The 23696-nt window shown below is 44.4% G+C and overlaps 1 protein-coding gene across 1 annotated transcript; it reads left to right on the top strand.

Moving 5' to 3' along the window:
* Window positions 1-1426: 1426 nt before the first annotated feature.
* On the top strand, window positions 1427-18107 carry hs3st1l1 (heparan sulfate (glucosamine) 3-O-sulfotransferase 1-like1). Its single transcript, XM_047029601.1, has 2 exons — window positions 1427-1682; window positions 16658-18107. The coding sequence occupies exon 2, from the start codon at window positions 16856-16858 to the stop codon at window positions 17795-17797; it is 942 nt and encodes a 313-aa protein (XP_046885557.1). The 5' UTR covers window positions 1427-1682; window positions 16658-16855; the 3' UTR covers window positions 17798-18107.
* Window positions 18108-23696: the final 5589 nt, after the last annotated feature.

Raw genomic sequence — 23696 nt, 5'->3', positions numbered from 1 at the left:
TTTACAAATAATCATCTAATTACTATTAGAAATTAGCAAGGTCTAGCATTCATCCTGTGAACAGTGATGTGAAGCGTGAGATTTATGTAAATTAGAATGTTTTGAATAATGTTTGTCTAATAATCCAGTGTGAAAAAAATAATTTTACTAGACATATCACTTGACAGCAGAAAAGATCATTTCATGATTTCTGAAAAAGGATAAAAATGACACTGTCTGTTTTTTTGTATTAGCATGAAAAATCAATTTCCAGCTCCTCCTTTAGACTCTAGCTGATGTCTGGGTTCATATCGTCAAAGCTCCGAGAACAGATACAGTAATTTGGTGTCAAAGTCAACATTTTTTCACAAATGTCAATCGGCCAATATTATTTGCAATCTGGGTACAGAGAGGGGTCTGTGTTCAGTCAACCATTAGCTTTAGCCTTACAAATAGCATACATTTTTTACAAATCAAATAGGATGTTTCCCCTCTCTCTAACTCTCCCAGCGCTGTACTGTTGAAATATAGATGTGCCCTCTCAATGCCCTCTCTTTGTCTCTCAATGTGAGTCTCCAACTAGCCACCTAGGTTATGACATATAGTCTATAGTATGTTCACGGCAGCATAGTAAATGAAAGGAGGCAGGCATACACACTTGATCATGATTGCATTGTCAAGCTTCAAGTAGACACACAATAATGAGTGAACAACTCAAGATAGCTTCTGAGTATTAGTTCATATGTATATTTGGAGGATATTGTTCAAGTTAGGATTTAGAGGAATCATGTTTTCAGGGTTGGAGCTTCTGCGGAACCCACTGTGCCGCCCACCATAACTTGTTCACCTGAGAAGTATGAACGACTCAGTCAGGAACATCTTTCAACCGGACCTTATCCGATGAGGGTTCAGGGCAGGAGAGGAGAGGAGTGTCACTGGATAGGGAAGGGTATACCTTAGTGGTTAGAACATTTGACTGCAGATTAAAAGGTCGCAAATTAAAATCCACTCCTGTGCTGCTACTTTGGAAATGTTGTCATCAATAAGTGTCTGCAAGATTTGGTTGGTTCGCTCAAACACTGGTCATTGGTAATAATTACAATATGTGCGTGAGAGAAATTATCATGGACCTTTTTTCTTGTAAGGATATCCAAAATTAACAATGTTTTAAATGCCAAAGAAAATTAATGTGTTGTAAATAATTATGGTGGCGTAACATAAACATAATTTATTTTCTTAAGCATTAGCCAAGGCTACACATCAAAGCAGGCTTCGACTGAATCTCATTTAAATGACCCGTTGGAAAGAGACAGGACTGAGCATTACCGGAGAATGCACCTGCTCTTGCATCGCCAGCAATTCACCTGGTCACCTGACGCGCCTTCGACTCCTCCCCACAGTGCTACGCCAGGGCAGCGCTCAGCACAAATCTGACCGTGCTCCGATATTGCATGGTGTGTGGCTGCTACATACAAAGAGTGTGCAGTCTAACTCACCTCTTTGAAAAAAACAGGGTCTAGATCTACGTCTCTGCCTCCGAATGAGTAAGTGGTGAACGTGGGTGATGCTCAGGGTGCGCTTCAACAAAAACGAAAGGGCGACGTGTCTTCTACATCTTCTACAGCGACGGAACGCGGGTTCATCTGCTCAAACCCGACCATTGACTTGCGCAGATTCCATCACTATCGCGGAGTCCTTTCAAGGTAACCAGCTTAATTTTACAACACAATCTGAGCGATTCATTCAAATGTTCCTACACTACAAGATTTATCATGTGGAGTCTGTGATTATTTTAATCAGGTGTCACGATAGCCACCACATGCCTTCATTAAACAGGGATCATTCAAAATAACAACCCTTAAATACTGTTATTCAAATTTTAAGTTGGACTGAGTCGTTGTAGTTAACTAAATGGAATTGTGATATGGTGTACGAGCCCCTCAAACTCTGAAATTCCGTGCGTGGTACGATTAGGCTATAACACTATAGGGTAGGCTACCTTAAATACCATTTGAATATAGGCCTTTATATTGCCAGAGGTATGTCAAACTTTTACCCTCAGTTGGTTTTAGAATGTTCCTTTTTGCCGAAAGGATGAAGCAGGATTTGTTGAGCTGAGACCCTAAACCCATTTGGGTCTTTAAAACAATGGATTAAAACTTTTAAATCTTCAAATCCGATGTGGCGCTGATTTTGCTGTAATCACACCCATAATCGGGGAATTATAGGGTAAACGGCATGTCTGTGTCAGCGATTGAGCCGTCCCAATGATCGTTCCTTAATCACCCAAATCAATCACCTAACAAGCTCCAGTCGTTCTAAGCCGCTGTTTACAAGTTCTTCTCTTGCAGTGAGAAAGTAATCCCACGGGTCGATTGGACATGGCTGGGAGTGCAGGCAAAATAAAGACACCAAAAATAGGCTTTTGGACATAGGAGCACCTGAGCGCAGAACACTACGCAACGAGTCTGGTCTCTTATACTGCCCAAGACAAATAGCATATACCAGCTAAACAACGCAGTGGTCAGTTACTGTTTTCTCTCTTTTGTTTGAGGGATACATTGAATGGGCTTTATGATAACTGTTGCCTACACAAATTACATTTTCAATGGCGTTGCTTCCCTGTTTCCTCTAGCAATCCTTTATAACAATAGGCATATATCATTGCTATTGGCTGTGTGGTTCACCTTTTAATTACAATAGTGAGTGGTATGCAAACTATCAGCTCAATTTCTCAAGGGTATAAGTCAGAATCAAACACGTTTATTTATGTCAGCATTGTGATATGATATGATGTGAACATGTTCAGGCAACAGACCAATTTTAGACATTTGTTAATTGTGTCTGTGAAACAAAATCCCTGCCATCAACCAACTGTAGACGTTTGTGTTAGTGTGATAGACCAGCCCTATGGGGACAAGCTGAGAGTTCGATAGGGGCGGTGGAGAGGGGCACAGCTCGTTATTTTCATACTTGACCGATTACTCTGAATGGCTGTCTATCTAGCCATTTCATTGGTCCTGTTTGATTGTCTTTTTGCTTTGTTGTCTGTACTGTTGGACAGGGCAGGCAAGGGTGAGCGCTGAGAGAACTGGGGTTGGGATTTTGTTCAGGAGTGTATTCCTGAGAGCTTTGGAGTTCGACTGTAGTTGCAACCGGAATAATCTTTTCAATTTTGTACACATGATGAACCCAAGGGAGTACGATGAAAAGAGTTGGCCAGGTGAAAGGGTTGTACAACTGAGGAAAGGTGAGTGGGGGGTGATGAAAACAGTTATAAACTCTTTTAAGAAAAGTTTTTTAATGTTTTGCTTGATGTATTTTTTATAAATGGTATCCTATTCACTTCCACACACACAAAAATGTTTCCTTTTCAAGTTAGACATCAACGAAAGACCACAAGAATGGTATTAATATTATATGAGGTTATGTTTGCTGAATTAAAAGAAGATACTAGTCAGGCGAGGAAATGGCAGTGGGAGTTTTAAAACATGTAAATGTATTCTAGATTTGGAATTTTATTATGTATTAATATTTTGGAGGAAATGTTGGGATTCTCCCTCAGGAGGTGAAGTAGCTATCATGAAAGCAGCAGCTCTTTCACTAGTAATGTGTGCCAGATGTAATCTGCAGGCCTTAATATCTGGAGTTAATTAATATTCTCCTGTTGGAAGTAACAGTCTTTTCTACTTTGGCCGTTAAGGGAGCTGGAGAGAGGCTGCTCGCTACAGCCCGTCTGGAAGGTGTGACCTCTGTTGCCATGGTGACGGGCTTTACCAGGGCAGGTACCACTTGAGATGGCACCTGTCAGATCTAAGATGTCACATGTCCCCTGTGATTGACTCTGATTCCAGATAATGATAGCGTTGCTCATCAGTGTTGGCTCATGATTCATCAAGCCCCTTAGCGGAACACGGCAGCCTAATTTGGCCTTGGCTTTCAACCTCTCTTACGTCTAAGACCCAGTCACTTGACCCAGAGCACTGAAGTGCCTGAGGGTTTCTACCAGGCTTGACTACCGGTTGCTCTTTGATTTCAGCCCTGGACCCCATTATTATTCTTTAACTCTCAACAGAACATTCATCATTGTTATGGTAATCTCACATGCAGGCTGATTTCCTGCACGGGCGTGAAGTGGAGCATTCTTCTCTCTCCCCTGTGTACTGATTACTGATCACACTAACATTTCCCATCTGCCTTCAGGCAGGAAATCAGAGGATTAGCAACAACTTCATGCTTATTCCTTCCGTATCTTCCAGGCTTTTCCGATCCTACCGAGGCCATTGTTATTTTAAGTAGCTTGGTAATTGAGCGTGGAAGCCACAGCTAATTCCCAGAGTCTTGGAGATCTAGTGTGCCATAACGTTATCTCTTCCTAGCTACCTCCCCCTGCTTTTCTTGCCCTTTCATGCCGCCAAGGGAACTGGTGCGAGAGAGGACCGTGAAGTTGGCTGCCAGCCCCCTCCTGGCCCCCCTTCCTCCCTCCTATCCCATGCTCATACATTATAGATAAGTCACTGTAAGTTACAGCACAGGGGCAAAACTAGGCTAATGCCCAGATTTGCATATTTGTGCCAAACTCCATTATTCATGAGTTTGCCAGGCAGTGTTACACCCAGCGTAAAGCTACCTAGTTGGGCTATATCTCTAAGGCTGATCCCACACGGCCCAGCATACCCGTGAGTGCTCACACACACACACCAGCGCTGCATGAAAAGCAGTATTGATGCAGCTGTCTGATCAGCTCCAAAGCTGCAGCTCATCAAAAAGCCAGGGAAAGACAGAAGGCCCCTGCCTGAGGAAGACTGGTTAAAGAAACCTGGGTTCGGATGACGTGCCTTGATATTTTATACCACTTGGGAGGCTTTGTAATGCTCACTTTGCAGTCTTTTGGGAATAGTGGGACAGTTTGGTTTGGGGCGGAGTAGAGATGAAGGAGAGCCCTGCCACCTTGTTCAGAGCAGATTTCATCCTGGACATTGTCATCAAGGCTTCATTGGGAGCCAGACACAAGCATGTCCAAGTGATAGGAAGTAGATTTATCATCTCCTTAAAACTGGCATCTTATTTATTAATTACCTTTGTTGTCCCCCACTCTCTCTCCATACACACACACACACACACACACACATTTCCCAGCCTCAGATGAGTAGGCACATGTCAAGCAGATCACTCATTATTTGGGGTCGTGTACAGTACAGGCTTTTTCCTGTCACCTCCATGCCTTGTCGTATTTGTCACATTAATGGAGAAGGGCTCTTTTGACGGATCGTGGCCCTGTCGTGTGGAGTTTTGATTTTCCTAATTTTCACTCATTCTCAAAGAATATACTTGTGTGTGTGTGTGTGCTGATTGTGTAGATGTGTGTGTGTGTCTGAGGTAGAGGGACGCCTGTGGGTGTCTGTGTGCGCAAATGTGTGTGTGCGAGAGTGTGTATCACTGCATTGCCCTTCTAGTTGAACATACACTTCACTTATGCTAGAGGCTGTAAGATAATTAATTTTTATAACATTTCAGTGATCTCTGACTGTTCTCATGTTTATGAAATATGCCCCTATTCTGTCTCAGGGCCTCAGAGTAGAATATTTTAAGAAATAATTTAGGAAGTTATTTTAATTTAAATGTGTTTCATTGAAATGAGGCTTGGCACAAAAGCTTTTTTTTCTGAACTCCCAAGGAGATTTTAAGATAATGAGGGCATTCATTTGTCTGGGAGCCTTGACAAGGTGATAAGGAGGGACATCATTTAAGACTTGCTTTATGCACATATTATGCATATTAAGCGGTGTCATAGCAATTGTTGGAACCGCTCATAAAACAAAGATATAGCTTTTGTCACCCGCTGGGAAATGAAATCAAAGGGGAGAATATGAGCTATTTCTGCTTGGGACTGTTCTTTTAAACTTGAAGTGCATAACCAAAATCATTTGAAACGATTAACTTGAGGCAAATAAGTTGTAAATGTCAACAAGTCAGCTCGACTGCCACCAGAAGCAGTGCTTGACATTTGCAGGAGAGGAAGAGATCTTTGTGTGACTAAATATGAAATATGAACTTTATAAACATCGATTGAGGTGTATGTAGGTAAATGGAAGGCTAGCTCACAAAAAGACAATCCATGCAACGTGGCTGCTAGACCCACTGTGCTCTCCTCTACTTCAGATGTGTGGGATGTGTGATTATTTATGGTTTTTAATTGGGTAAAACCCACTCTTACAAAGCTGCAGCTGGTTAAAGTGTTTTATGGGGGTGCATGTGTCTGTTGTCAGTGCTTAGTTTGCACAGTAAAACGCACAGTAAAACCTTGTTTAGGTGCTTGTAGGTATGGACACAGTGATGCCTGTGCCAGTGTAGAAGCCTCCATGGCCTGCAACCTATAGCTGTGAGCACTACACGCATTCCATTTTTGTTGGACCAACCACCCGACCAACAGAGTGAGCTATAGAGCTGCTAATCACAGCTGCTTAAGCCAGAATGTTTAGAGACAAATCCCAGGGATTTCTACAGAGAACTTTGTCATGTGTAATTTGGTACAAACAGTGGCTGTACATGCATACACAAGGCTGACTTTTTGCTCTGCAGTGGAAAGGGGGAGCTGAATTGAAGCTGTCCATGGTTCTGACTGTCAGAGGGGTTTATTGTGGTGGTGCTGAATGGACAGTGTTGATAGAGCACAGGTCTGTTTGCACCCAAGGGTTATTTGAACACATTTTGCAGAAGAGAAGTTAAAAACCTAGGCAGCTTTGTGGTCATTTTTTGCAGTGGCAGAAGCCCTCTGTGATTTAATGTAGCACAGCTCCGTGGGGGGAGACTCATTGCCCAGCAAATTAAACCATTACCTCCAGTCGGAGTTAAATATGGAGAAATGACTCATTTAATGTCCGATTACTCCTTAATACAGCAGTCTAAACAATGGGAGACGTTCATTTCCAGATGTTAATTCTGCTACTCAGAAAGATAAGGAGCTGTAATTTCTGGCCAAGGATGCTGTGGCGATAGAGAGACTCTATTAAAAGATGCACAGTTCCAAGGATGGTTTCTGTTCTGATTCATTATTAGAAGACTCTCCGTGCTGGATATTTGTCTTCATTATCGTGTGGAGCGCTGGCCAGATAACACCACCTTTGCCTTCCGAGCCTCAGTTCCTCACGACAGTAAGGCTGTTTCTTATCGTGTGGCTGCGTTCAAGACAACTGAGCTATTCTTATGTGCTGACAGAATTACAAAGGTTAATTATCAATTTGGGTTAATCTAAGTTAAATACCACTGGAGCCACTGGTGCTGGTCACAATAGAGATAATCAGCCGAGGCCCAGAACAATCATGTGTCTAAATGGGCAGACAGTTCATCTGAGTGTTATAAAATGGGATTTAAGGCCAAATGGGAATTATGTCACTGCCAACCAGTATTATTGCTTTTTCTCTATTGTTTCAAGAAAAGCATTATTGATTTGAATATCTTCCATCTAAGATAACTGACTTGATTATTCACATGTTGTTGTTGCACATAGTGCTTAATTTTAGTCTTTGCAATTCAGCACATTTATTTATGTTTTAAGCAGCCCTAAGGGGAACAATGTGTGTGAATACCCTTACCACACTGTTGCTGTTAGTGAATTGGTTGATTGGTTTGGAAGTCTTGCAATCAAGGCAAAGATCTGTCGTCCTCATTCTATAAAAGTAAGTAATTAATTCTTCCTTTTTCCCCTCAGTGATTACTCAGCCGACTAGGAATGGGAGACATAGTCATTACAAGAGTCTGGTAAAAAATGTCTGCCTGGCTAATTACAGCTAGACCTGGTTCACCTCTATTCTGGTCTAGTCTGTCCTAATTTTGGCCCTTTACCCCAGACAATCACACAAATGTTGTTGCACATTCCTATTGACTGGGACACTGTTGGTGTAATAGAAATATTGTGAATTCCAACTTAGAAGTTGAGATATTACAGTGACCCAAGGATTCATAAATGTAGTTTTTTGTATTAAACCTGAGGAGGTTGAGTTGCAATAGTCTTTTGTATCCTTATCAAGTAGAACAACAAAACAAGAGCCACTTAGACAAAAATAACCAGATTCGTCCTGAAGTTGCTGAGGTTGTGGGTGGGGGGAGGATGATGGGACAGAGAATCAGCCCAACCTAATGGCTTTGACTGTAAACTCCACTTGCAATACAGAATGACTTCCTTAAATAAAGATGGGGCCGAAAGAAAATCAATGAACTGAACAAATGTAGAGAGGTCTGGCTTGTCTAGACAACCATGACATTCATGCACCAACACGCAAACCTCCCATGATGTTCTCTCTCCAAAGGCATGTTGCTTTGAGTAGCGCCTATCTATAGATTGAAGCCGTCATACACGGCAACAAAGCCAGCCAGCAGCACATCCTGCAGATGCCCTTTCTACACCTCCTTTTATTCCTCCCATTATGCTTTTGATGTCGGGTCCACAAACTTCTCTAATTAAGGATTCTTCTTCAACGGGTTCTCTCGTAAAACGGCTCTCGCTGCAAACGTGGGCTGATAAAAGCAATTATTGGGCCTGCGACCTCCATCGCCTCTTATCTCCCATAAACACTTCAGCTGGTTTTACAGGGCCGCGGAGGTGGTGGAACGAGCAATAAGCCAAAGGGGGAAGAGGGGGCCCCATGACTTATTCATGAACAGGACCGGAACACAAGGGCACAGATGAAAGTGACAGAGAAAGAAGTTTTCCTCCGAAGTCGTCTTACAGTTGTGATAAAGCTAGTCGGAAACTCGCAAACTGATTAAACTTTGGCCGGCTCACTTCTTGTCTCCGTATGCAATAGATAATGACGTTTGGGATACCTCCCTACGCTCGTATACTTGTAATCTATGGGAAAATACGGTTGTTTAATTTCGATTGGGAAAATTGTTGGTCAGGGAGTTCAACACTAGTTTCTGGATTCAGGTCAGCTCTGGACTGAATTGACTGAAATTATGGCCGATTCCTCACACAGCCCTAACCTGATTCTGTCAGACTAGTAGAGCTCTACACACAGAATCATTGTCGTGTCCTTTAGATAGCCCTTTTTATCAGACACATGAAATCCTACATCTCTCTTTCCCACTGTAATGGATTAAATTCACTTAGAGTCAGGGATAATGAAGTCTCTTTTTCTCATGTCTCCTCATTGCAGTGTGTGCTCCAATTCTTAAAACCGATGACTCCACCTCTCTGTGGAGCCATTCTAAGAAGGAGTGCATTGTGGGGTAGTGTTACAGTACACACACCTAAAACATCCCTTTAAAGCAGTGTTCCCAGACAGAACAAAGGGGGGGAAGTATGAGGAGCAGAAAGAGAAAACCAATATCCAGAGTTGCAGTGATATACTCATGAGTTCCTGCGAGGGCACACTCTGGAGTCTGTTTTGAACTTGGCATGTGTTTGTGCTGCTTTTCAGGCAATATGGCAACGGACAGTGTTGTCTGACAGACGGGGAGGTGGGGGGGGGCATCAGAGGAGTCACTTTACTCAATAATGTAATGATGGCGCTCTGCCCCACTCGCCGCCACGACAACCGAGTAGATGTGCGAGGATGTTTACCCCCCTCCCCGCCATCTCCCTTCCAATCAGATATCTGTATACCCCCCCTACCAGAGAGCCAGAGCTATGGTGTGCAGAAATGGATCTGGAGATGTCATTATAGATAAACATCTTCCCGACAATCTTTTTCACTCCCAATGGTGGGAAATGACTAGGATGCTGCCAGACGTTTAGCATTTGTTCTCTTAGTCTACCTTCGAGGTGTCATATCTCAAGGCCACATATAGTGTTCACAAAGTGAACTTAACACAGACATGAGGCACATTCAGCTAATTACAGATTGGATCCCTACATCAGTGGTACAATATGTGGATGCATTATCACGTAACCACACAAACACAAATGTCATAAAAAAAGGGTTAAACTAAGTATAAAACTGCTTTAGTCATGTTTTGGCTCAATAGCTTTGAACTATATAGATCAAAGCCTTGTGATTAGGTTACAATCAATTGGTAGCACACGCAGGTCTTGTTACTACATGAATTACTTATGTTAATCAGGTAATGTAAGACTGGGATTGTATCATTTTAACATTGAGTTTCCCATGTCCAAGGTCACTGGTAATGTTTGAATAATCTTACAGCTATGTGCAGCTGTCAACAGCGATCAATAAAACCTATGATGTCCATATTCCCACAGTTCTACTTGGGTTGTTTACCGATCAGACACACTGTACTAATTTTGACTGTGGGGAGCTACCCTCCACTCACTATGGGATTACCTACAGTCCCATGAATGGCGTATTATTAGTGTTAGTTCCCAGCTGTAGCAACAGAATCGCTCCAGCGCCTGGCAAGCGGTATCAGTCCACAGAAGGCCCCAACAACTCCAAAGTTTGCAGTGTTTGCTAAGCACATATTTGTCATGGTGCAAAGCGCTGCTGGGACCATGGTGCTGGCTGTCCAATAAGACGCTGAGCTGCCAGAGGAGGGAACAGAGCCCAAATGGTACAGAATATAGATGTACCAGCTGTACATTAGAGGAGGGTCCGATGATATTATGTCTGCATTGACGGCCACCCCTCTCCAGAGCATGTTATTATATCCCAAGGCTTGAGCTGTGTTATGGTATAAACCAACTGTACAGCTACTGCTCAGTGCTGGAGTTCACACTGCAGTTTGCTTGTAGTCCACGCTATTGTGTAGTGTAGTGTATAGTAGTGTAATGTGCTTCTCATGAAGGGTTAACCAACAACAACTAAATCTGAATAGAAAAATGGTGTCCACTAACCAAGCATACACTTTACCTCTTAAATCAGTTGGCTTTTTGGGCGTGCCCCCCCCCCACACACACACAGACTGCTATGAATTCTTTGTCAGCACCAAACATCCCATGCCATAGCTTTCTCATTAAACTATTCATCAGATAGGCCTCATCAAAGATTAAGACTATCCCTGCAGTTCATTACAAGATGCCCTGCTTTTTATTTGATGAAGTAATTCATTCATTATGTATGTGTGTATTGCTGCTCGTAGGAGGCCTTGGAGACAGGGGAGAGAGCAGGCTCATCCTTCTAGAGAACAAGAGATGGAATGAAAGGGAGACAAAGACAGAGAGAGAGAGAAAGAGAGAGGGCGGAAGGACGGAAGGAAGGAAGAGAGAAAAGGTATAGATAGTGAGAAGAGGAGAGAGAGAGAGAGAGAGAGAGAGAGAGAGAGAGAGAGAGAGAGAGAGAGAGAGAGAGAGAGAGAGAGAGGTGGAGGGGAAAGAGGATAGACGGCAGTAGGAGAAGATGAAGAGAGATAGATGAAGTTAGCAAACAAGAGGGTGAAAGCTGAAGAAAATCAAGTGGAAGGGAATTTGTTTTGATGAAGTCAGGGAGTATGTGTCAGAGTTGGATTTGGTGTTCACTTTTAGATGAACCGCAAACTAATGACTTACTTAGAGGTTGTAGGATCTGCTGCCTTTTTTGGGCTGAGAAAATATATAATGAGCTCACATTAGAGTTAGAGAGGGTGAGATAATTATGATGAGACCTGAGAGCCAATCCATCTCAGTGGCCTTGGTGCTTCATTAGAACTGAGTGTCTGAATGAAGCACATGAGGGCACTCTTTCATTGGATCCCTTCTCATTATTATCTCTGACTGGCCATAGAGTGACTCAGCAGGACCTGTGATTGGCTAAGCCACTTCACCCATCCACTTCAGTCATCAAAGACTGAAAAGTAAGTCCATCTGTGAGGGACCCATGAGGAACCTAGACAATCAGGTGTACTTTGAATCACATCATTTGCCACATTGAATGCACAGCTAGGATAATACTTTTGTACAACATGTGTGGTGAAATCCAAGGTCTGTATGTTATTGTAAGACTAAGCAAGGATCAGAAACAGGTTAAGGCAGATCTCAAGTGCAATTGTATGTCCACATTTCTGTGATAAGTAAGAATGGTTAAATGTGTCAACAACACCCACACACAACCATGGACAATGCACAAACACAGCACACGCAACAAAACTAAATCACATCACCCCCAGTAATCTGAGACAAAATGATGAGCTGAATACATTGCTTCTTACAGAAGTTTGCTGCAGAAGTGAAAAAGGGAGACCCGATTTAGCAGGAAGACTGCAAAAGGATTAGAGTTAAAACACCACAATTAGTGTCTACGCTGAGGGCACACATATCTCAGTGTACCAGTTAATGGCAGATTGCCCCCTTTCGTAGCCCGTAATGAGCGCTGTAGATGACATGTGGGTGTGGATTAGGTCACCGTTTTACTAACGCTCTCCAGAAATAGCCAGAAAACTCTATGTTCTCTGCTGAAGCTGCCACCGTTTCCTATAATTACAGTCAAAACAAACCCAGCCTCCCCTATTGTGACTTAATGTATGGAGCTTTGCTGATGTAGCCTGGTGTATTCGTTTTCATAGTAAATTACCATTTCATGAAACTGGTTATGGATTGTGTGCTTGTCTGTCTGGGTTAGGTTTGTGTTCGAGTATGTGGATCATTCTTAGCATGGATCATTCTTAGCGGTAAGTTTAGATTTGTTAATAAGTAGTCTTGTCTGTCAAGGTGGGGATGTCAAAATGTTTTTTAACTTGAGCCACCAGGGGGTCTGTTAGAGTACAGAAAATATATTTGGTTTGATCCTAGTTGAAAAATACATCTATATAGATTAAATATAAATGAATGAAATGCACCAGTTCTCTTACACACATGCTCAGTGGTCCAGTGGTCTGGACACCATGCTTGTATTACACCAACCACAAACAAACAGACACGAAGCTTCAAGCATTTGAGAATCTACCCAGTGGAGCTCGTTCCTCCTGGTAGAAGCAGGTGTTTGAATTCTGTTCTATGATCAGTTATTTGCCCCTAAAGTCCAGGATTCCATTTCTATAACTGTCAGTTGTATCATAACATTTTAGATTTGAGTTGCAAGGCATTGGAAACCAGAAAGCAGCTTTCCATTACTATCCATTAATAGGTACTACAAACTACAGTAATGATATCTAAAGACTTTATTGCCATATTGGGGTGTGCATGTATTATGCCAGTGATCCCACAGTGCTTGTCACTACATCCATTATTTCAAACCCATACTGTAGGTGGGAGTAGAGTCTCAGAGTCAGACAGTGTGTGGGAGGCAGTGATACCCCACTGTTTCTCAATGTTTATGGATGTTGGAGGAATAACGGGTGAGAACAAGGGAGGATTAATCAAATGGAGGGAGCAACGGTGAAAAAGTTGTTTTTGTGTTTGCTGTTCGACAGACCGTCTAAGGGGGAGATGGACAGATTTGATTGAGATACAGGGGGGGGGGGGGGGGGGGGGGGGGGGGGGGGGTATAACTATATGGAACCTGTTTGGTGTGATTGTTAAAGAAGACTGGGTTTGATGAAAAAGAAATCCTACAACAGCTGTCTGTGTGTACCAGAGGGGGAATGGCAAAGACTGACTAGCCATGAAACGGTGCAGGAAGAGAGAAGAAAAAGCGAGGGCTGGTGTGATGAAGAGGGCTCGCTCTGAGGCCTAACCTCTGTGTTGTGTGCTGCAGTTTGTTTTGATCATTACATCTCCACAGCAAAAGGAGCTGCAGTGCTGCTGATTGGGCCTGTGTCCCATGTGCCAACATAATCTATCAGAACACACACACACAGCCGCAGCCACGGGCCTGCTACCGCTGTTCACCACTAGAACACTGTAACAAGCCCCCAGAGTCTGAGCAAGGGCCATCCAACACCTATTGGAATATACCTCCTGTGTGTGTGTGTCTTCCCAATTAAAGAGTGGCCTAGTTGGAGCAGGACTACTTAAAAACATTTTAGAAATACACATTTAGGACGATGTCATCAACAAACCAAAGTAATTGATTTTATACTAAACCGAATGACTTTGTAATTAAGCCCAATTATAACAATAATAGTTTTGTATTAACGACCCAGTAATGAGGTCCGATTAAGAAAACAAAGCTAGGCTGTATAATACCTGCTGCTTGCCATGTGTAATAGTAGGGGGAAATGGTTGAAAATGAATGAGGGTTTGTTCTTTCTTCCTCCCTCCGATATGGAATCAGCTGCTTTCTGTAATTAGTTGGAGGCTGGTTTCCTGTGGAGCTAGCAACCTGTGGCGTCTCCCTCGGTGCCTGGTACGATGATGAATGGCGGGCGCTGAACCGGGAGGAATGGTGGTACACTGTTGGCTGCAACTCCAGGAAGCGGTGCAATCGGATAGAAGGAAACACAGATAAGCTAGAGGTTGAGGTCACAAAAGGTCAGCACACCGCTGTCTGTAGAAGAACTGGGTCCGTTGTCCTAGATGAGTCATAGAGAGAGTCGAGTTTCATGAAGACCTGAACTTTTGATCCATGGTCACTTTTCCTCCACCTCAATGTGACCTCTTGCATTGTTGTAGAACTGTCGATTCTGCCTGCTTCGGCTTTGTCACCTGCCAACGGCCCCTCTACATTCAGTCCAAATAGTGTTGGTTAAGTGGCCTGCCAGATAGTGTGCTGGCTGTGCCGTGAATGAAAAGCTGAAGATATGCATCAAGTGCTGAATAAAGCAATGATGGCCCAGTGGGATGTGAAACAATGGCTCATTCCAGGTGGCGGTGGGCTGAGAGGAGTGAGGGGAATTGGATGAGACAGAGAGCTCGTCTGGCTGCCTGGCTGTTAGCATTGGACTTGGCAGCTCTCTGCCAGGGAAACGCTGACAGGCAGGCATGCCTGTCACAGCACATAAGTGCCTCCCTGCACAGACGTCCACAGAGCACCTTTTCTCTCCGCTTCTCTCTCTCTCTCCATTTCTCTCTCTTTTCTCTCTCTCTCTCCATTTCTCTCTCCTGTCCTCCGCCCCCGCCTCGGCACCGACGGCTAGGTCCAGCCCCCAGCCCCACTCTCAGCGGCAACTCTAGTCCTAGCCCCATCTGCCTTCACGTCGTCTGTCCCCAAGATCCGTCTTCAGAGCCCAGTCCCTGTCCCCTATCCCTCGTCCCTGGACACCGCTGATAGTTCCAGAGCAAAGCGGGTGTCACTCCCCATAGCGAGCACTAGATATACATAGTTAGTAGGCAGAGTGGAAGGCTGGCTGTGTCTCTGTAGGAGCAGGCGACCGCCTGGGAGCTTGAAGGTGCCAGGAGGGTCAGCTGGTCCTTCTCTTGAATGATGGCACAGATGGCTCCATCCCAAGTGTGCTGTGGTTCTTTATCATTAACGCTGTACTGCTCATTCAACATTCAGTAGGAATGACAGAGCAATTTAATGCATCATTAAAGTCAGCAGGACACAGAATACATGTTATTTGGTGTTATTTTGCCATGATTGCTTTTTCAAGATTTAACTTGAGGTCACACAGATTTAATTTACCAGTCGCCATTGATAGAAACCTACTTGTTTGGAATTGCTGAGGGTGAATATGTTGAACAAAGCAAGTATAAAACCAGCCAGAGAAGAAGACAAAGAAGCCTGTCTTAAGCGACAGACAAAATAACATGTTTACCAGACGAACAACTTAATAGGATGATACCTTGCAGATCCACTAAATGCCTAACTTTAGGTCACCTCTACATAAACCCTGATTTGTTACCAGGTCCTGCTACCACGATGGCATGAGGTATAAGATTACTATGACCAGCAAAAATGACTGCCACTTTTTTTGCAATGCAAAATTGCAATGCAAACAAGCCAACATCCTCACAAAGGGATTGGAGATCACCCTTAGTTACTCCGACTTCCTGTCTCACTGCATGTCGTCAGGCAGATGAACATATGTAGAAGTTGGGAGCTGTCCAAGTTTCAAACTTTGTCAACATTTGATTGCTCTAAACAGCCAGGCTCCCTTCATTTATAATCAGATACCTGTGCTGTATTATTATCTTGTCATCCTCTCACTCCCCACTCAACCCCCACATGAAGTGTCCCACTGTTTGAGGTCCACTGGTTAAAAATGCATTACCAGGACTTTTGGTAGTACTAGCTGGTGTTTTCACCGCAAAGCAGTTGGTTGCTCTGGGGGCAACGGAGCTTGTTTTCTGCAAGAAAGTATATGAGAGGACTATTAAGGCTAAGGTCACGAAGAGAAATGTAACTCCTTTTCCATCTCTCTCTACTCCATTTTTGCTGAATCGAATGACTCCCAATGTCCAAAAAAAAATCTGTAGAATCAAAGTTATCAAAATGTAGGATTTTCTTTCAATGCCTGCTACTACTTTGTCCTCGTGGCCGACTCTCCTTTTGATGTAGATGTTCCAGGGCAGGTGTTAAGTATATTGATCTGGGTGGGGATTATGACCTGGTAAAACAAGATGAAGTGGTCTGGCCTCTGTGTTTTGGCCTCCAGCCATGCTTGCAGATCTCAGACACATTTTGTAATGAGTTGTGTGAATCTTTTTCAGACAGTTAAATTACAACATTCAATACATGCAAAGTGGCTCTTTTTATAGGCTGGGGGCTCAAATGGGCCTATGGAGGGAGGGAGGGAGGGAGAGAGGGAGATGCAAAGGGAGATCATAAAAAAGAGGATGTACTTGAAACTGACATGCATCGTATCAATGACATGAAAGCTGTGTCAGGTTAAAGAGGAAAGTGCCTTGGGGCAAACTAGTTTCTCATTCTGCCGTAGACGTTGAGATCTAAGTTGTTTCCTGTCTTTTTTGTCTTCTGTACAGATGTACCACGGACTGGCTGTGAGACTGGCTCCTCATCAAGTTCAATGGCAAACACAGACTGCTGTTCTCCGCTCCGCTCCCATACGCTTTGATCACAGAGATATGGATCTGGTCCACAGTTAAACCAAAAGAATTCTCTACCTTTCCTTTGTTCTCTTTTAGCTCTGGTTGACCATCTCTTCTTCCTCTTTTCTCATCATGGCCGGCTTGCTGGCATCTGCCTTTCTCCTGGTGCTCCAGACATTTGCTGCCCCGCCGCCGTTTGTCCATGCAGGGGACAGCCCAACTCTAGACACCCTAGATTTGGGCCCGGGACTATTGGCCAATGACACTGATGATCAGACCCCGACTCCTCCCCCTGGGACTAGCAAACGTGCCCCCCACAGCATCATCATCGGTGTGCGCAAGGGGGGCACGCGTGCCCTGCTGGAGATGCTGGACATCCATCCTGAGGTCGCAGCTGCTGCCACCGAGGTGCACTTCTTCGACTGGGATGAGAACTACGCCAAGGGCTTCGACTGGTACCGAGAGCTGATGCCCTACTCTTACCCGCACCAGATCACAGTGGAGAAGACACCCGGCTACTTCACGTCCGCCCTGGCGCCTGAGAGAATCCACGCCATGAACTCCTCCATCAAGCTGCTGCTGATTCTGCGTGACCCCGCGGAGCGGGTCATCTCTGACTACACGCAGGTCTACTTCAACCGCCTGGAGAACCACAAGCCCGTGCAGGCCATCGAGAACCTACTGGTGCGGAACGGAGCCCTCAACACGCGCTACAAGGCCATCCAGAGGAGCCTGTATGACGTCCACATGCGCAACTGGCTGCGCCACTTCCCTCTGGAGCAGATCCACATAGTGGACGGGGACACTCTGATCCGGGACCCCCTGCCTGAGCTGCAGAGGGTGGAGCGTTTCCTCAACCTGCCCCCCAGGATAATGTCCTCCAACTTCTACTTCAACCAGACCAAGGGTTTCTACTGCATCCGGAGCGACGGCCGGGAGCGCTGCCTCCACGAGTCCAAGGGACGTCCCCACCCCGCTGTCAATGGTACAGTCCTGCAGCAGCTTCGCTCCTACCTCCAGGAGCACAACCGCACCTTCTACAGGCTGGTGAAGCGCTCCTTTGACTGGCAATAGCACAGTCCCCTCTCAACCCAAGAGGGGTTTTAGAAACCACTGGCCTGAATGAGTGCTGATTGGACATTTCAACGAGGGCAGAAGCACTTTACAAACCCCAGACCCCAAATGCTCCTGTGAATTGCCTCTTAACTCTGCTACCTTGTCCGGCAGTTCTGCATTTATAACTGAAAGCAAGAACATTTTAACTACACGTGTAAACGAAAAACGAAACGAAAAAACCCAAGCTTAATATGTAATTCTCTGTGCCGAAAGTGAAGTGATTGCAGAGTTGCTGCAAAACAATTTTGTGAAAACGATGAAAAAGATTTTTTTCTTTCCTTGTTTGATATTCTTGTACTTGATAATAAATTGTTCTGCTTTGAAATGTGCCTGCGGAGCAGGATCGACTTGTCCCCTCATTTGATGTGCCTCGCAGCTCAGAGCCTGAGTTATTTAGGGAGTATTCACAGGTTGACTGAGGCATTAGGATAAGCCTTTGAATTGCTGCGATAAGAAGGAGGACATTAATGCAGGAAAATGGTTGCCCTACAGCGGTGCTTTGGTAGTACAGAAATCACTAATGGTTTTGGACATTGAAGTCAGCTAGCCCACAGCTAAAGCAGCCAAATCATAAGAGTCAGCAAGCGAAGGTTCAGCCAGCTCATTTTTCGTTTCACCACTGTTCAACAGTTTGCACCTGCTGTAGGAGGCAAAAGCTAAATCACATGCCTAACAGGTCTCGCAGGGCCTAAATGCTGAAGGGGCAGTTCCGAATGAAATTATATTTAAAGGGAGAATGTTATCCTTCTCAAGTACATATTCTCAATAGTTGATCATGTATGTCACATTCTCATTCTGTGTATCCCTCCCCCCCCCAAAAGCATCTTGTCTTATCCTGCACATTACAGATAGACGAGGGTCGTGTTTCCTCATTGATTAGGCTTTAAGCTTGCAGCCAAAGCTGCCTGACCCAGGGGACTACTGATATTCATGTGATCTCCCCCTCTGTCTTCTGGCTCCAGCAGTGCCTGAATGTGCTCTCACATTCTCCTAAGGGAGCAGTCATCAATGCCGTACGGGCTCTATTTCTGGATGTTAGAAGAGAGGGTGTTCTGCTCACTTTCTGCAAAAATACCCCGTTAGAAACACTGCTTTTACACCACACATCCACGTGACCTCACATGTGACCGTTATCACGTCTGTAATTGTGTTTTATTGATAAAATCGTGTATAATTCTGCTGCTCATGTAGTGGTTATATGAGACTGTACCCTCAACAGATCAAATAGGCATACCGTGAATGTGCTATGGTAGGTCGAACCTAGGTAGTTGAGGTGACCAAGGAGGATTACAGGAAGGTATGTGTCTTGACAGGCTCTTTCGAGGGTTCCCTCTGTCAAGGCATGCCGGTATGAAGGCCCTGACAGTTACCCCGTGACCCCGGCCGACAGCTGCCTGGTCTGGTGTATGTCAAATGTCCGTTCTCCTGGAAGAGAAAACAACATCCTGACTCGAACTGACTCACTCTCCAGGTCACACTCCAATCTGTGTGTGTGCGTGTGTGCATGCCTAATGCTTGAAGTGTGAACTCTTGACACACTCTTGAGACGTCACACTCAGGTAACGCACTGACTCTGGAGCAGGGCAGAGGGAACATAGCTTGCTTGTGCCTAAGAGTGCACGGAATATTTTTTGTGGTGTGACCCACAGCATAAAGCTTATGTTCACATCAATGTAGCACCAGCATAGAATGCCAAGGACTCTAGTTATTCATTACCGAGAATGACACCAGCAAGTTGTTATTCACACAGCTAAAGGTCGATACTGAATGAGGTGCTTATCATAGCATGTGTTCCTGATCATTTCCACCCTCTTGTGCAATCAGAGGTTTTAGAGGAGAGAGGAAAGCAATCTTCTGTCAACCCCACTGCCTGGCCCTGTTATTCAATCTAGAAGGTTCTAATGACCTGTCCTGAATTGTGATTGATGGAGTGCTTACTATTGAACGAATGACCCAGCAACATACTTGCACTGCAAGCTAAGCTGCAAACCAACAGCCATTGTAATTGCATGTTACAAGTCTATTACTGCAGTGTCCTTGGTCTGAATTAACAGCCACATGTCAATATGACGGGCTGTTTTGCAGTACAGTCAATGAACGGGTCAGTCGGGAGAACGGGTTCTCCCACAGACATCCAAAAATTGTCCATTTGAACCCTAAAGGCAGCATTTGACATACTGTAGCTCTCCTGTAATCATTAAAAGCCATCCAATGTGTTTTATTTCATATGAAGCTCTAAAAAAATACCATAATGTAGCCAACTCGTCATGCATTTTAAGGGTTAGAATAACCTTACCAGCGTAATTCCCTGGTTAATTGATTCTCTACACAACTGCTACGCTACATGGCCAGTTTAGCCGCCTAGAAGTGAGTATAAGAACGTTCCTCCGCCTGCATGTGAAATCATCTTGTTCTTGTCTTGCTACAAATCCCTCACCAGAGGCAAGGAGAGTCATGTGTAGCATGTTGGGTAAAAAATCATGCAAACAGCCTGAAGGGAGTGTTGTACAGCACATTGATGCCTTAAAGAACAGCCTTACTCACCCTTCATCATGCATTGAAACTGAGACTTAAAAGGCACCAGAAACCAACTGCCTAACTGCCGAAAGGTCAAAGAAGAACTCCATTGGTGCAGGATGCGTGGAATGATGCAACAGTGCGACTGCTTCCAGTAAGGATGCCTTGGCTCTGGGTGATTACTAATTCATCTGTTTGCTGATTTATTTTTCATTGCCTTCAGTGCAGAGTGCAGGTCTTTGATGTGTTCCCATGGCAGTCTTTACAGAAGGAGTGTGGTTGGTGGGAAAAGGAGGGCCTGCTGTTGCATTCAGGTGAGAGAAAGTGGAGAGGTACCGATCTTCTCTGGTCTGGGCCGGAGGAATAAAATCCTGTGCTCCCTGATCAATTATTGAATAGATTAAATAAGCTAGTGTGAAGGAGAAGGGTACAACTAGGGGCATGGAGTTAAGGTGTTCTTTGTGTCCAATTGTAAATTCTAACCTGCTGTTATAGAGTCAAGGTTGTGCGTATATGTGTGTTTGTGCGTGTGTTTGTGCGTGTGTGTGCTTGCATCTGTATGTGTGAGGTTAAAGTTTAAAGCCAGAAAGATACATTGTGGGGTTCTGAGTTTGAGAGAGAGGGATGAGAAAGTGCTGGAGCACGACTTTCACACACTGACGTTTTTTCATGTGCGCCCTGCTTGTTGACCTCTCACTGTTCTGGAGGAGACAAGAATGTCAATACAAAATCACTGCCAAACACTCCAAAAGCCTAGCACTGTGAAACAAGGGTCCCTTGTACAGAAAAAAAATTCTGCTTTCACTACTCTTCTGTCTATCCTCTCTCTCCCTCTCATTGCCTTTCTAACACACGTTCCTGCAAATCCTAATGACCCCCGTATCTAGTTAGAAGAATAAGATATGACCTATCTTGACGTGAAAAACAGACCTAAAGCTCGTCTCTCTCTGCATATTGGAAGCGTTGATGGATGGACTTCCCAACCATTTCAAAACCTTGTCACTTCTCTCCCACATTCTCTTTCATCCCCCAGTCCTCCCCAGAAACTGCTGTCAATTTACAATCCCAGGCCGGTGGAGGAAGTGTCAGGAGGAATACCACTCTGGAATGAAAAATGGGCTCTCCTCCGGGCGTACAGTGCAGCCTCGAGCCCCGCTCACTTTCCCCCTCTGCCAGACATCAACAATCTGAGTGCACTGCACAGTCATGGGCAAACAGCATCCCATCTCACTGATGGGGAATGCAGCTTGAGTGCCCAGGAGGCCATGCAGAGGCACATATAGCCATTCAGGCTTGTACTGGTGCATGTTGGTGTTGGATGCTCATACAAAGCTGGGTTGCACACCTCGTATACAGTTTTTTTCTTTCGACAGGATTGTGAAACAGTCGCCTCAGAGGAATTACTTAGGACTTGGTTTGGGATACGGATAGCATGACATCCCTCACCGTTACTGATTCTCAATGGTTCATGAAAGATCTTAAGATATTAACATGGGTGAATGTCACCCAGCATATGTTTGTGTTTAAATCAGTGTGCTTGTTATTCCAATTAGGTAAACTTCAACCAAAACCTAGACCCCTTCTTCTTGCTTATTAATTTCAAAGAAACCCCCGACTGTTATTTTCTTTCCAGGGGAGTGGAGAGGTGTGAAGATAAAGTATGTTCAAAGAAGAAAATGGAGGCTTCAGAAGATATGATAACATCAGCTGTGGCTCCCTGAAGTCTTTTGTAAAGTTAACTGTCTCCCTCCAGGGGTGGTGTCTTATCCACATGGCACACTAACGCAGCTGCAACCCTGAGAAACAGCCAATGTTAGGACACATTTTAAATTAACCGAACACCTATCTAAAGATCCATTCCACATCTGTATATTCCCACTTGATCTTACAGTCCATGCCGTCCAACAGGGGTGAAGTCAGTGGTTTAGGTTGATGTAGGTCCATGCTTCAATTACTAACTTAAACAATGAGACTTGAACATGCGGGATGTTTTCTAATACAGCGCCTCAGCGTGCAGCCATGTGAAGGAAACCACCGCACGGACATTGTCATCTACAAGATGCATGTGTTCGGAAATAACGCTCACAGCGTATCAAGACATTACTACCAATGCAAATGAGAAGTTAGCCAATTCTTAGCTCTTCCCAAGTTGCATATATATGAAATTAGAATGCACTGCTGTTCCCTCTCCAGTGATCTTACAGAGATTGGGAAGGTACATCTATTTTTGCACATAACGATGCATGTGCTTTATTAAGCCCATACACACACATCCACACAAACACACCTTCTAATGAATTTGCTTCCTCAGCCTTCTCAGGAAGATAAAGCTGTCTGTGTGTGTATGGTATCTGGCCAACCTGAACACCACCTCGTTAAAAAGTCAATTAAAAGGAAACAAAGAAGGCAGGAGAAAAGATCGTTTCTTTCCCTCAGCTGTTCCACTCCGCAGAGTGTGGTCTCAGCAAATGTGTGCCATGGTTATTTGTGGACATGCATGCTTAGTTTTCTTAGAGGAATTCCAGACAATAGCAAGCACGGAGGAAAATGACCAAAACAAAAATGGTTTCAGCCTTGAAACCTACAAATATTTTGGCCTATTTTTTCACTTCACACTACTGGTGCCTGTGTCAATCAGGGGAACTGAATAAATGCTACTCAGGTGAGAAGATCTTCAGAATATGCAAGGCTTCAAAATGGCACGATAATGTTAGTTTCAATTCCATAAAGAATCTTTCAGATGGTCATTTTTCCTTTCAGTATCAACCACGAGAGATTGAGTTGAAATTTCAACTGGAGAAAGAGTGCTAGATCTGCCTGTCTGGTCTGTTCATCACATGCGGGCGGCATCCTCTTTGAGAGCACAGCGGAGAGTGGAGACATCGTTTTGGTTCATCACGGTGCTGAAGCATGTCTCCTCTCTGACGATCTGAAAGGTGGCGTCTGTTTTATTCTCTCCTGATGAGGCTACACTACCAGGCTGCTGATCGTGTGCTGAGCCAGCTCATGCCAACCCTGAGACACGTGGCTGTTTGACAGCTGTCTACACAACCTGCTGGAGAGGATGGACTTACATGACAGAGTTCACGGGAAAGGCCTGACTTGGGTAAAACATGATACGAATGTGTAAACAATGTCGGTTCGTTCTTCTTCTCTCATGAAAGGAAACACAATCACTTGATCTCATTGTCTCTCTCAGATGGTCAACATGCCCCCCCTAGTGACAAGGTTATGCACACATTTCAGTCCACACAGGCCTTTTCTGCCGAAGACCCAATGAGCAAATGTTTCTCACAGTGATAATGAAGATGAACTGCGATAATGTGTGTTCAGGGGTTAG

This window comes from Hypomesus transpacificus, chromosome 11 (genome assembly GCF_021917145.1).
Source record: "Hypomesus transpacificus isolate Combined female chromosome 11, fHypTra1, whole genome shotgun sequence".
Classification (NCBI taxonomy): domain Eukaryota; kingdom Metazoa; phylum Chordata; class Actinopteri; order Osmeriformes; family Osmeridae; genus Hypomesus; species Hypomesus transpacificus.
Note: the sequence above shows the minus strand (reverse complement) of the source record. Positions and strands in the feature narration are given on the sequence as shown.